This window comes from Ixodes scapularis, unplaced genomic scaffold (genome assembly GCF_016920785.2).
Source record: "Ixodes scapularis isolate PalLabHiFi unplaced genomic scaffold, ASM1692078v2 PGA_scaffold1__304_contigs__length_218370807, whole genome shotgun sequence".
NCBI lineage: Eukaryota > Metazoa > Arthropoda > Arachnida > Ixodida > Ixodidae > Ixodes > Ixodes scapularis.
In genome coordinates this window covers 146493419-146507564 of record NW_024609846.1, presented here as the reverse complement: position 1 = coordinate 146507564, position 14146 = coordinate 146493419, and the positions used below count along the sequence as shown (strand labels likewise).

The 14146-nt window shown below is 42.3% G+C and overlaps 1 protein-coding gene across 9 annotated transcripts; it reads left to right on the top strand.

Moving 5' to 3' along the window:
• The first annotated feature begins 3684 nt into the window (after positions 1–3684).
• Positions 3685–13920, top strand: LOC115328095. Of its 9 annotated transcripts, XM_040502552.1 has the most exons (9): positions 3716–3892; positions 5807–5842; positions 5926–6046; positions 6327–6485; positions 6627–6742; positions 9653–9740; positions 12519–12608; positions 13641–13676; positions 13771–13920. In XM_040502552.1, exons 4-9 carry the CDS (start codon positions 6373–6375, stop codon positions 13772–13774), a joined length of 447 nt encoding a protein of 148 aa, XP_040358486.1. In that variant the 5' UTR covers positions 3716–3892; positions 5807–5842; positions 5926–6046; positions 6327–6372; the 3' UTR covers positions 13775–13920. The 9 variants fall into 9 exon arrangements, 8 of the variants coding, with proteins under 8 accessions (XP_040358487.1, XP_040358486.1, XP_040358485.1 ...); XM_040502551.1 differs by lacking the exon at positions 5807–5842 and having other exon boundaries at positions 5926–6009; XM_040502550.1 differs by lacking the exon at positions 5807–5842.
• The last annotated feature ends 226 nt before the right edge of the window (positions 13921–14146 follow it).

The window sequence follows — 14146 nt, the reverse complement described above, 5'->3', positions numbered from 1 at the left end:
CCTTGCACTACCAGTGGTTTTTAGCAACCCACAACAGGTCCCATCACCTTGTAGCGTTTCACTTAAAGTGAAACGAAGAATAGGGAACGCGCGTCCCCGTAGATATTGATAGGTGCACGTATCCATGCACTAATGACAGCCCATAAAGGAATCTAGGGAAGTTTCGGCAAAGTCTGCTTTCGTATAGACCAACTCAGTGTTTCCAAACATGCCCGCGTTTGCCCACACCAGGTGTGGGCAGTGCGCGTGCGCAGAAACCAGATTCGGGAGGAGTGAAGCGTTTGCGCTTGCGCAGTACCGACAGCAGCGCCACCGCAGTGGAATGGCGTCAGTGAGCTGAGTTGGTCTATACGTTCCTTTTGCCATCTATGAAAATTGCTTTTTGGAAGAGCTCTCACGCAACTTTATCTCGTATATGAGACAGAACTGCGAGGAGTGGGGCCCATATTCTAAACGAAAAGCGGACAACAAACCTAAGCAGAAAAGGGTGACCTTTTTTTTTTTCTTTTTGTGAAGTTAGTTGTTTCGATAAAGCAGAGGTATGATATATTATTTGCGGAACATTTCTTGCGGCGAACGGTGGATCGGCAGTATAGTCGGAGACAGGTTAAGAGTGAAGTGGAAGCTCCTCCCCCTCTTTCCACTTTAGCAAAGCGAATCCTGAAGAGGAGGTCACTCCTTTCCGGCGTTCGCTCTTCTAAAGTGCAAAAGAGGTGGAGGAGCTTCCAGTTTACTGTTAACCTGCCACCGACTAGAGCTGAACTTACCTTTAACCGAGTCTGGGTTGATGATCTGTGTCAGACTAATTATATGATATCTGATGAGACATAAATAAGATTAAGAGTATACAAATATATTTGTTTTCATCTTCAACCAGTGTTAAAAAAAAACATGTAATTCGGCTTCATATTTCTTATTTTATAATGTACCAATGGGTTTGAAACGTGTGCAGTCAAAGACAGGAATCCTCTGCCCGAACTCCTCATTAACTACATTGCCAGCTCAGTTCCTCAAAGATGAAGCTATCAAATCACACACACACCTTGAAAATAGGAACTTTCTGTTCAATTGAACAGCTCGCTTCATCGCGTCTATGGCCTTTTCTCGGCAAGCTAAAGGGAGTAATAATATTTCGGCAAGAAAATTAATTTCTACATTACTCTAAATGTACTGAAACCGGCTCGACCCGGCCGGGCATATCACGGTAACATATAATCTCAAAGGAAAAAAAGCAAACAAAAATAGTCGAATGTTATTTGTCATGGTATCATAGCGGAAATTACGTTTTTGGCTCCTTACTCTCATCTCTTAGTTTAATATTGTCGAACTGCGTGAAATAAAAAGAGGGAAATTCGAACGTGTTTTATTTTGGCTTCCTTTAGAAAGATTGACCATAAGAAATATTATGTGCGATCCGTACTTTTTGATTAGAGATTCTGCCCGCGTTCGAAAAATATCCTGTATACTTACCTCCAAGTGTACCGTCAGTGGCAATATAGACGCTTTGCAGCAGCTGTGCGTGGACGCCGCCATAACTGACCTTCAGTTTTTGTTTCCTCGCATTTCGTTTATTTCACTTCATCATTCCCCTATAAAAATGGCTTCCGCCATTCAATATACATCTGACTGACATTCTATTGCCCCTATCGCCATTCGATTGCTCTCGCTTGAAATTTATGGACACGGTATTACCCCTTTATTGAAGTTTGGCACTGACGTGGTAGGCGCTACAATGGCAATCAAATGGCGAAAGAACCCTTTAGCGTCTTTTTATTGGCAGGTGTCAATACAGAATTCGGGTATCGTCTTTTTATACTCATCCTATTGTCAATCAAGCGCCCCCGGTAGCAGTGCAATACCGGCCAAATTCTGCTGCAAGTAAATCAAACTTTAGGTACAAACCATAGTTATAATATACGCTAGAGGTTCAATTGGCTCTTGTGTTCCGCGGCAAATTGAAGAAAACCATACATGGTAAATTTCTTCCAAAATGTAATTTAATTACAATTACAATCATTTCGCTCCAAAAGTAGTTTAACCATAATTACAACTACTACTATGTGAAAAATAATTCATTACAATTGCAAATTACATCAAAAAGTAATGCAATTACTTTACAATTACTTATTTCTGGGAGCGACCATTTTCGTCTATATAACTTCAAACAACATGTTAAGGATGCAACGCATTTCTTCATTCCTTGCCCAAATGTTTGAATCGCCGAATATATGTCACGAATTGTACTTTTTTTTTTGTAAATGTTCTTAAATTAATGAGAGAAGTTAACAATTTGGGATAATGAAATCCTACGTTCTTATATTTTCAATAAATAATAATAATTTAGTTTATATACACGAAGACACCAGATCACTAAAATAAAATTGGTTGACACAGTTTTGTTAGCAAGGCAAATAAAAATGTGACAATTAGCCATATCTGAATATTTTAATAGTGTTAATATATGACTACAATCTACATCCACACGCGCTAATACAACCATATTTACAGACAAACGTTTCATTTTTTCCTAAATTATTTACAGTGAGTTGAAATTACAATGGCTCAAAATTTATAAGACCCGAGTATGGGCTCCCGAATCCATCATGACAATATCCACAGGTGCGAAGTCAGCTCAAAAATGCTTATGCAAATAATATCCGAAGTAAAACCAACGAAAAATAAACGTGAAAATAATACAAAAAAATGCGACAGCACTCAAAGAGGGGCGCAAAAAAACTGGCAAACAAATAAATAAAAATAAAAAAATTACTTCATAGACCCTTAAAAACCTCAGCCTCGGCCGCCTTTTTTTTTTTCGGACATTTTGTTTTGTTGGGACATTTGACGATATTTACGACATTTCTTTTTTATGACTAACACTGAAAAAAAGAAAAGAAAAATGCTGTCGACGACAGTGCTAAAAGCGCGAGCTCGTTGCTTTGGATCGCGCGCCACGAACGCTCCAGCATCGGGTGCAGTCATGCCAGTCAAGGCTACTCGCGCGCTGCTTGCACGGCCTTCGCAGCTATTCTATGCAAGGGTGATAATCCGTCGTACTGCACACAAGTACAGCTCCAGAAAAATGCGTACAAAGTTGCTGCGGCTGGGCTCTGTCGCCTCCGGTACACGTAATCTACATTTGCAACAGGAGTGACGGACGGCACCGGGCGAAGTTTGAAAATGGAGAACGCTTATTTTGATGTTCCTAAGAACGCGACGAGTACAGGCGGCAATGTTGACAACACGCACCAGCGCGGACACCGCCGAGCCGCCGAGCCGAGCACCCGGCCACACACACGCCGAGCTACCGACATTTCACAATGCAGTCAGCGGCATCCAAAGAAAACGTGTTGTTGACGTAAAAATAACCAAGATGTCAAAATAAAAGCTGCTATTTTTACGTCCATGACGCCATTGTCCACGCCCCCTGGATATCCAATCGGTGTAGAAAATACGCAGCCTCCGATTCCAAATCGAAACTAAAATCCCGTCGTAGTTGTGTGGCTAGCGACGTTTCGTATCGCGTATAAAACTTTTAATTTAATACATTTGTTTTGGTTTTTTAAGTTTGTTAAAACGTTTTATTGTTTCGGTTCGCCACTGTTTTACGAATAATGTTACGTTAACTTTTTTATTTTCGCATTTATTATGCACCTCGAAACAAAGTCTTTTACAAGCCAATCCAATCCACCCTATACTTCATTTGCGTCGAAGCTTTGTTGCGGTTTGGTGTGTCTTTTATTTTTACGTGGAACTCATATCGATCCGATATGCCGCGTCCGAGAATGGATTTTGCGACTAATAAGTGGCGAGGCACCACGCGAGCAAGAATGAACAGCCCTGGAGGTTATGGGCACTGCTCAATTGGCTCATTCCTCGGTGCTTCTCGAAGGTAAGCCTTTTTTCTCTGTGTCCTCCTAAGCTTCCGTTCAAGCATTTCCTTGGGTTGTTTCCTTGCCCTGCCTTTGCCTAATCGCGCCCGAGAAGTGTATTCTGACAGGTATTTTCCTTAGGCGAGCATCTCTCCTCGCGCTTTTCGTCAAACCGTCCGACGGGTTGCGAATTCTAATCGCGAAGCCATGATTCGGTCACCCAACACGTCGGTCGACCTGTCAAACGTTTTATCGCACGCGGGTCGTCACTTCGCGTCGGCACGCATCGCTGCCTACTCATATCTGTACTGGCCAGGTTTCTTTGTCGGCCCGCGCGTCTTATCGCTGTGGGTGATCTCAAGCGACGCGAGCGAAACGCGTAAAAAAAGAAAACATTGTGGTTGGAGCCGTTTGATCTACTGCGCTATATATATATATATATATATATATATATATATATATATATATATATATATATATATATATATATATATATATATACATACAGAGAGAGAGAGAGTAAAGCTATACGCACTCCGGAGTGCACTTCGGACGGAAATGGCTATACGCACTCCTCCGAGAGATCATGCCGCTCGGGCCACCCTTTTAGAACGGCGCGTGTATCACTAGGGAGCTCGTTAACACAGCCCCCCGCCTGCGTTCACGCCGCTTCGCGGCGACAGTATCGGCTGCTAATTACAAATCGTAACCAGTACACGCCGCTTCGCGGCGTCCAGCCGGCAATCCAAGCCCCGCTGTCCCCGATCGCACCTCGAAAGGGACTCCCATACCATTTAGTTTTGCGAAGTTTCTCAACAACATTCGATTTTTTTTTTTTTTTTTTTACTGTTTATCGCAAAAAAAAAAAAAAAAATGTCCTAAATGTCGCCAAATGCCTCGACAAAACAAAATGTTTGGAAAAAAAAAAAGAAAAAAAAGCAGGCCCACTGCGGATGGAACCCGCGTCCACTTGCGTATGAAGCGGACACCTTGACCCCTATGCCATGCCTCTGCTTAGAAAATTCGTTGTGACCACTCGTTTTATGCGAGAAAAGTGGAGTGCGTATAGCCATTTCCGTCCGAAGTGCATTCCGGAGTGCGTATAGCTTTACTCATATATATATATATATATATATATTTATTTATTTATTTATTTGGACACACAAAATAGACGGGCACTAATTAACTTCACTAACATGCTCACACACTCTCCACTTGTCATGATTTTTGTGTGGGCTTTGCCCGATGATGCTAGTGAGTCATTCTCGTTTCAAGTGGAGTGTCCAAACCATTTTGCACGCATGTTCGGACTCTCGGGATTTGCATAAACTGGGAGTCTGCAATGCCTGCTGTCCTTGTCTTTTTTTCTCCAGTTCATCTTTTTTCCTTGTGCAACAGCAGACTGTCGCACAAGAGCGACATCTTTTTCATGCGTGGTGTCACCTGAACCGTAGAATGCTCGCTTCATAGTGTGGCCCGTGAGGCTGTGCGCTTTCCGCTGTCTGCTTTCGCGAGCACAAATACGGTGATGTACCCAGAGTGCACCGCTCGCTAGCCTTGCGTGAGTACACTCTGTATGGTATATGTTGTTCAAAGTACCTTTATGCATAGCTGATCCAACCTGCATTCTCTTTTGCCATTGCTGGTAGCAAATTGTGTCTGTTTAGTATTGCACACCTGCCAACTTCCCCGTATTACCCAGAAGTCTCTTAAATTTTGATCAGTTTGTATGATTGACAGAAAAACCTCCCGAAAAGAGAAATTACCCTCCCCCTCTCTTTTGTACTAAAGAAGAGTTTTTGCCATCACTGTGGACGGCTGCAATCCCATGAGCATAGGCAGTGCAATATATAAATATAATGAAGTTGTCTTCATGCAAATTTGTTCTCAATATTTCTTTTTAAAACACCCCCCCCCCCCCCTCCCCTGCTTAGAAATTATCCCGAATTTGGTGTCCCCAAACTTGGAAGGTATGGTACTGTCTGTGCCTTTTCTATCTTGTGTCATTTATGTAACGTAATATATCTGTTCTTCATATTTATAATCGCTGCAGGCCTGGTCAAGGAGGAGTTGCTCAGTGAACTACTAGTTTGAGTTCCCTGAGACGGACACCACTGACATCACCTACAGTGCTGAGGTACAGACTTAATGGCAGATATCAATAGGAGATGATGGTAAGCTGTCCTATTTATTTAGCAGTGTCGGAGTAACTCACTTGAGTTTTCATCACTCTTTTCGCTGGCAGTTTGTTGCCTGCACACAAAAATGGTCCATTAATTGTCCATGTCCATTCAAATTGATGCAGCCTTCACACTTCTGCGGTTTAGAGCGATTCGCAGACATATGTCGATCATAGTCGAAACAGCGTGGCTCATCATTAGGGTTGAATGCTGAGTTTCGCTTGGCAACTTTTTGGCCACTTCGATCACTACAAAACATTATTTGCCTTCTCAGGTACGCGTCACGTCTGTTTGGTTGGACAGCCACCAAGTTGACTTGGATGTCAGCACCTGTTGTCATCAGAACCTGGTTCTTGTGCTGCCACATCGTTTTTGGTGGTGGCGCTGTCGTCACCTCCCAACGCTTGCGCTCCCCGAGTTCCCATTCAAGATGGTGAGTGGTATACTTGTGGGGGCCTCGCTGCTGCAGGTGCTGCCATGTAGCTCTGGCTCGTGGTGGCTCCGCCATCATTTGTGCTCCCTGTGATCCCAGCCGGAGTGGTGACAGGGATTATGCAAGGGCTCTTTGTCGCAGGTGCTGCCACGGACTTTGGCTCGTGGGGGTGCCGTCGCTACTGACAAAGCCTGTGCTCCCCGTCGTCCCTGTTGAAATGGTGGCTGGAACTTGGAGAGGGTTTGCTGCCACAGCCGGTCAGTTCAAGTTCCGCACATTCTGCCGTAGCCCTTGGGAATTCGTTCCTTCCATGTTGAGGTTCTAGTAGGAGAAGTCCACCGCTGTTGAGCTACATGTCACCACAGCAGTCAATCTGCAGAGGGGCATGGCCACGTGACCACACTTCTGAAATGTTAGAGCCTTGTTGTGGACATGGAGGCCGGTGTGAGAGATTTAATATGCGTCTGGCACGTCTGCCCGGCGAAAGAACTCATGGGTGTGCCACATGGAAAGTGAACAGACTGTGCAAGTCTCTTTTACAAAATGGCGCTAACAATAGGTAGTGTCTGAATCATTCTTGTCTTACGTAGGTGATACTTTCTAGGCGTAATGTGTTAGTAGATAGCTGTGGTGTTATTGCTTAACTCTGAACAAGATACAAAGTATGAGAGATTTTCAGGCCAAGTAAAAAATTTCTGCTCACTTTAATCTTGAAGATCTTCCAGAGTTTCACATCAGCCAGCAATCCTGAAGGCGATGCACCACATGTAATTATAATTAATATTCCCGCTCTTAGTTTACCAGGAAGGTGTTCAAAAAATTGTAAGTAGTGTTAGTTGCTTAGGAGAGCGATGTGTTGCACCTTGGCGTTCCATTCACTTTGGGATGAGGTGCTTCATTCTTGTGCGTCCTTGGTTGTTTCCTTAGCCCCTAAAGATGTTGGAGTTTTATGTGTTTTATTTTTGGGGAAACCATGTTATGTTAGTATCTGGCATGCTTTTTTTTTATTGCTGAAAGCTGTTTGAAGTGAGCCTTTTGTCCACCTAAGAGCATAATGATTGGGAGCTTCACTCAGGTGTGTTTTCTGGCCACACCGCAGAGCATGATTGTAAGCATCGATGCACGCTATTGATACCAAGATCGGGACTTCAGAGAGGATCAGTCAAGTCTTCCTATTTTTATTTCCATTGATTCTTTGGCATTCTAGATATCTTTTTGTAAGCGTGTTCACGTAAGCTTGTTCAACTTTCTGGGTCATAGTATCGGGTCGTTCTGTAATTATCATATGCTTTATGCATTTGTCATTAGTCTCATCTGAAGTTGTCGTGGGCACATGGCTGACACATTTGGTGCTGCTTTGATTTGGAGGGTAAATATTGTCCGCCATAGGTCTAGCAAACTTCATATATTCTACACTTCAAAATTTTCTCGTAGACCTGATTACTAGGCAATAAGCTCCTTTTCAATATGTGCATTTACTTAAATTGAAAAGCCAAAAGGCTTTTAATAATCAGCCACATGCAGAATAAGAACAGTGTTTCTGCCACCTAGTGTGGGAGAAAATGGGTGGGGGGGTAAGTGAGGAATTTGAACTGCCTACCAAGACCATGTAGCTCACACATTTAGCAGAGGATAATTGGGTTTGATTTACCAAGCTATTGGGGTGGTTGTAAAGCTCCTATACAGCCCCAATGGAGTCACCCTGCATGCACTGATCTAGACTGCTCGTTTCACATAGATTTTTGTGACCTATTGATCTAACTGCTTCTTTTATTTGCAAATTTTTGTGTTATTCAGGATAATTGGGAACCCAGCAAAAGGTTGGCATGTCATGGAGTAAACGTGCCATCGTACAGTGTGCTTCTCTCTAAAATGTAATGCATGAGCAGTGGCCAAAGCTGATGACACTTGTCTAATGAGGAAATCAATGATACTGCACAAACTGAAGCATATCTTCCTGGGACCATTGCCATTCCCCTATACAATTATTGCATGACCTCCTTGTTTTTTTTTTATTGCCCTCAGTTAATTTGACGAGGACTGGATTGCTGTTATCTTTAATAGGTCGGCGTGTCACGTTTATCTTGAGGTCCAATTAACGGGAAATTTGTTTTGATAAGTTAAATAAGGGGAACAACAAAATATTCAGAGCAATGTCTTTTTTTTTCTTTCTATTTTTTTGCATCACCGAAACATTTATTGGTCACCGCATTGAAACTGGGAGTGTAACGCACGAAGAGAACTGCAGTGTGACCCTCCAGTCTGTGCCGTCAGACGATGCACACATTCTGCAACATAAGTGCAGGATCAGCTTTTTTTTTTGGGGGGGGGGGGGGGGGGGGCGATTTTTCTGAGATGACATGAAAATGTTGTGGTCATCACCATCAAAGTGATTTGTTGTCTGCATGTTCCCTGCTTTAGTGACAAGGCCACTGACAAGCCGCTTCACGGGTACTAAATTGAACCGCTTGACAAGTTGCTCAAACAATAGTGATACACAAATGGCAGTACGAGGACAAGTTGAAGAACCACAAGTAGCGCTTGTCCTATCACTTCTTCAACTTGCCGTTGTCCATAACACTATTTGTGTTTTGCTCCTCTTCATCTGCTTCATAAAGAGCAAATATATAAGGCTGCTTAATAAAATGACAGCGTCCGTCAAATCGGTAAACATATCTCTGTAAAACATATTGCCCTGGCCAAGTCCAAGTCTCGTTTTCACGATGAGTCGCATAGTGAATCGGCTAACAATGGTTGATGAATATGATGTAGTTCTACTGAATCAGTAGCATACTTCAATCTCTCTTCTGCACAAAACCAATGTTTCGGAGCGGTTGACATAGTGTTTTCTCGACAGCCGAGGGGCTTGAAGCAGGTGCTTAATGTCTGTGAGCCTCCACCATTGAAATTTTAACTTGTCACTTGATAATCGAACTTGATAATGGAGCAATGGCAGATTTTATGAAGTTTGCGAAACCGACGTCGGAGACCTTCGAATGGGAAAGGTTTACAGGGCTAGAAAAATAATGACAGCACGTCCTCACTCACAATTATCTGTAATAAAAAGACGGTGCCCAAAGAACTGTAGCTAGTTTTAAGTGTCACTCGCTGAAGCGGTTTGTATATTGTGTTAATTCCTGCATTTTGCTGTTTTTTTTCTGTTTCAGGATCCAGTGTTACATTCCTGTGGCTTTTTGGTTGTTTCCCAATTATTGAAGGGAGTTGCAGACTTATCATGGGCGACACAGTGCTTTGGTGAGTGTACCTTTTATTTACTGCTTGGCCAATCAAATCGAGTGGCTTTGCAGGAAACTCTCTACAGTTTCAGGATGTTTGAGGGTGTGTTCTCCTTCAGACATTCTGAAATGGCACACATTTTTTTTGTGCTACATCACTATACTCTGTTGAATGACCAGCTGAAATTGTAGTAGAAGCTACATGCTCGTTGGACCAGTCATATGTCTACCTTTCGCCATGTGTTACACTCCCGCCCATAACCATGTGCAGAAGGCGGGGTCAAAAAACGAGAGGGAGGTGGTTGATTGATCCGGTGAGTGCGTAGTTACCACCACAGTCAGCTTAGAGGTGAATGTTAATTACTCAAGCTTTAAATAGGTCACAGTACTCAAAGCTTGAGGAACACCTGAGAAGTTTTTAGAATGTTTTTATTTACCGTGTCTACTCGCTCCATGAGTCTCAAACTACGTCCAACTCGGCTAGCCATCAAGCCAATTTTCTTTCGCCGCCAAGCGGCCAGGCCACTTCAAACCAGGCAAAGCATAGCGGTACATGCTTTCATGGCTACAAGTGTGTAGTTGTGGATGTGATCAAGAGTGAAACCGAGCGGCGCATACACGTAACAAAGCTGGGGTCGAGGAATTGCCCAGCTTTGGACATGTTTCGCCCACCGAATGCATTGATGTCAACAAACACGCGGTCATCTGTAGTGTGCTTTCGGACAGTGAAATCGTGAAAGTGGTTAGGCCTAAGGACGGTCGCGTCGCTCCCCATGCTGAGTGAGCTTCCCTAGTAAAACAAATCTTTGATGCATAAAAAAATTTTATGTCCAACAAACGCGTATGATCCAATAAGATCATATAAGAAAATACAAGAACCTTATAAAAACATATAAGAACAATATAAAATTATATTTGAAGTTATAAGAAACTTCTTTTCAGTTTCTTAAAACTTCTTATATAATCTTATATATTTCCTATATTGTTCTTATACGTTTTTATAAGGTTTTTATATGATCTTATTTGGTCATATGCTTTTATTGGACACCTAAATTTCTTACATGCAAGATTTTTTTACTCTTCACTAGGAGGGCGCTTTTCCTTTGACAGAAGGCACACCGAAAGCACCCTAAAAAAAGGTTTTCAAATTGTAGAACATGGTTATTGTAGCGCGCCCACGACCAGCCGTCGATGCGCCTCCGTCAGTGGAGACATGCCACAGTACCTTGCCGTGTCATACTGCCACCTAAAATTACATTTTCGCGAAGTGTGTAAATGCAGAAATTTACCCTGCATAATGAACGCACCCCCGAAATATGTCAATTTCAGAATAAAGAGGTGTGTTCATGATGCGGGTAAATATGGTAAAAAAGTGAATGATGACTCAAACAAATGCAAAACTCATACATTGGAATTTGAAAAAAATAACCAACCATATCCTACAACAAGGCCCCAACGTTTCAAAAACAGCTTGTTTTTTTCTTCAGGGGTGACTGCTTCTAGATAGGGGACAACAGCTTCGTTTGCTTCTACGATAGTCTCTTTTTTTTTCACTTCGTTAGGTGGCCTAGTCCGTTCACGTAGCATGATGGCAATGTGCCAGTGGACCTATTGATGTTTCCTGGTGTTGTTTGGATATGCCATGACTATAAAAAGCTGCTGGCAGAAGTTTGTCTCAACATTTATGAGGGTGTTGGCAAAGCTGATGCGATATTCATTGTCCTCACAGTGCTCTGCAACAGCGCTGCGCTCGTGGTCGAATTTGCAGTTGTGTTTGTGTTGTTGAATTCTTTCTGGGAAGTTCTTTGTTTTTCAAATGTAGGTAGCATGGAATTGAATATACAATGCCCTGCGCTCTTTGTTTAGAGGGATGACCTTTAATTCGCAGCATCATACGTCAGAGTGTTGATACCGGTTTGTGGGACACCTGAATACTTTCTTTTACCAGCATACATGACAGCGCTTCGCTAGTCCCCTTTATGTAGGGAACACAGATGCGGGTGTGTGGACGGATGTTTTTGAGTTTTTAAGCTTTCTCCCGACCAGGCAGGCCTCTGCCAAAATGTTTACCCTCGAAACTTGCATTGCATGTAGTAATGGCTCTTGGTCTGCAAGAATTTTTGTTTTAGTTTTGTGTTTGTTGAGCATTATTGGGCAAATGACAAAGGCTATGCCACCTCATTATGACCACAGTAAAAAGAGCTATACACTTGATAACATAGTCCTGTCATGTTTTTGCTTTGAAAAAAATGTTAACACACAAGATTAATCTATTTCTTGACCCCGTGACTGGGGACCCATGACCAAAAAAAAATTTTTTTTTGTCCCTATTTTGCCTATATTTTTTTGTACGAAACTTTTCTTGTGCTACCATCATAGCTTTAATTTCTAAAGGAAAATTATTTCCGATGCTAGGGGATAGATGGTGCTTCCTCCCGTACGATAAAAAGAGTGAGCGTTTAAAGACGCACTCCCCAAACTGATTGAAGAGTGGTGCATCTATGAGTGCGCCCCCCAGGCTGCTGTTAAAATTGCCAAGCATCCAAAGATCTTATCAAAAGTAATAGATAAATCTTTGTCTAAGGTGAAGTGAATATTTACATTAAATTCAAGTAATGACGCAATAACAACATGGCAGTGCTCACAAGCTGCATGCGCATGAACGAATTTCACCATCCAAATGGATGAATGACCGTTTTGGCAGAACTGGACAATGAGGAAAAGGGTACCAATACTTGAGTGTAGCTTTCTAGGGGCTATTATCATTTTAAATTGCAATTCTGATTTGCTCTTTCAGCTCGCACCTTCACGGAGTACAGCAATGTGGGGAAGCAAATCGAGGACAGCCTCTCTCGATTTCTGTCCCGGGGGCGCTATGCTCTTCCAGGTAAGCTGCTTCCCTCTCTTAAGAGACACGAGTAGACCCTTTTATTCAAGACAAGAATGACAATAATAATCACATCAAATAAAATGGGGAACAAGGGGACAAAGGAGATTCCTCTTTGACCTTTCTCCCCCTTGTACCCCTTTTCCAGGGATTATTATTGTATTCATACTTATTACATTATTGTGGAGTTGACATTTTGACAACCTGTGGTTGGCTGATGTGTTGTGGAAGTTAAAGCTATTGCACATTCAAACATTGTGTGAAATACAGTAGAACCCTGCTGCTGCATCTTTATGCAGTCACAATAAAGGATCATGACATGAGCAAAGATGTAACAACTGATAATGCCCTTGGGATAGCTATAGATGTTTCAGGAAGCTGTATTCTCTGTTTATCTTACCTTAGCTTTTATGGCTGTAAAAAAGATTGCCTTATTTTATATGTTGACAATTTTTTCAACACTTCTTAAAATTGTGGTTGAACTATAAGTAACACACTGTTTACAGACAAGCTTGTGTTTGCCCACAGCAGCTATGGGCACTGCATACGCAGGAACTAGATTCGTGTGAGCAGACATATGTGTACATGTGCTGTGCCGACAGCCGCGCCATTGCAGTGATGCGTTGTCTATCGTTGCAGTTAAAAAAATATTGAAATATAAGGATGTAAAAATTCTGAGCCCATCGAGCTAAACCACAGCTGCCTCAAACAAATCACTGCACCCTGTATGCCACATCAAAGCAGTGGGGCTTGATGCAATCAGCACTGCTTGAACATGGTGGCATGGAGGTGGTAAAGAAAAATGGGGTGTCGTGAGAGCCTGAATCTCTTATTGTCATACAGGACCAAACAAGAAACACAGTGCAGAGAGGCAAGGAGGTAAAATAAAGGGAGTAAAGCAAAAGGAACAGGGTATGTGTTCCTAGTAGTCATGCCCGCCACCTTGAGTGGCAGTGTTTGGGCATAAGAACCAAGAAGGAAATTCATGAAGCCTGTAATTCTAACACATATATACTTTTGGACGTTCGATAGGACCGGTTTCCGTGAACATAACAGCCGAGAAAACATGTGAACGAGGTTCTTCTGTGCATATTTTTGAACGTGCTGCAAGAATATTTCTGGTTATATGCCCACTTAATTTATAATGTTTTTCTTCTTTCAGCTGACACCTTACAGACATGTCAGGAAGCAAGGAAAGGTTATTTTTTCACTCATTGTTTACATTTGGGTGATTAACTTAGTCTTGAAAAAAAACACGTCATTTTAATGACATTGTGATAAATAAATTTTGGGTCTTTAAATTGTCCTTCAATCTTTGTTTTCTTCCCATATTGCAAGCCGGCACTATGTGTATCAGGCATGGAGTCAATGGTAGGCCATGTAAACTATTGCAGTTTTTCGGCTGGCCAGCTTAAAGTTTACGAGGGGTTGACAATGGCGAAATGGTCACGAAATTCGATCAAATGACGTCTATGTGATAATTATGCCCTTATAAAAATGGTTGATGCCATTTTGTATTATTGCCAAATGGCAACAGG

Coding starts and splice junctions, on each gene's coding strand:
- LOC115328095 (XM_040214756.1), top strand. CDS start 3,771: ATGCCGCGTCCGAGAATGGATTTTGCGACTAATAAGTGGCGAGGCACC. Junction 6,743..9,652: donor AGGGTTTGCTGCCACAGCCG/GTCAGTTCAAGT, acceptor TTTCTGTTTCAG/GATCCAGTGTTACATTCCTG. Junction 9,741..12,518: donor ATGGGCGACACAGTGCTTTG/GTGAGTGTACCT, acceptor TTGCTCTTTCAG/CTCGCACCTTCACGGAGTAC.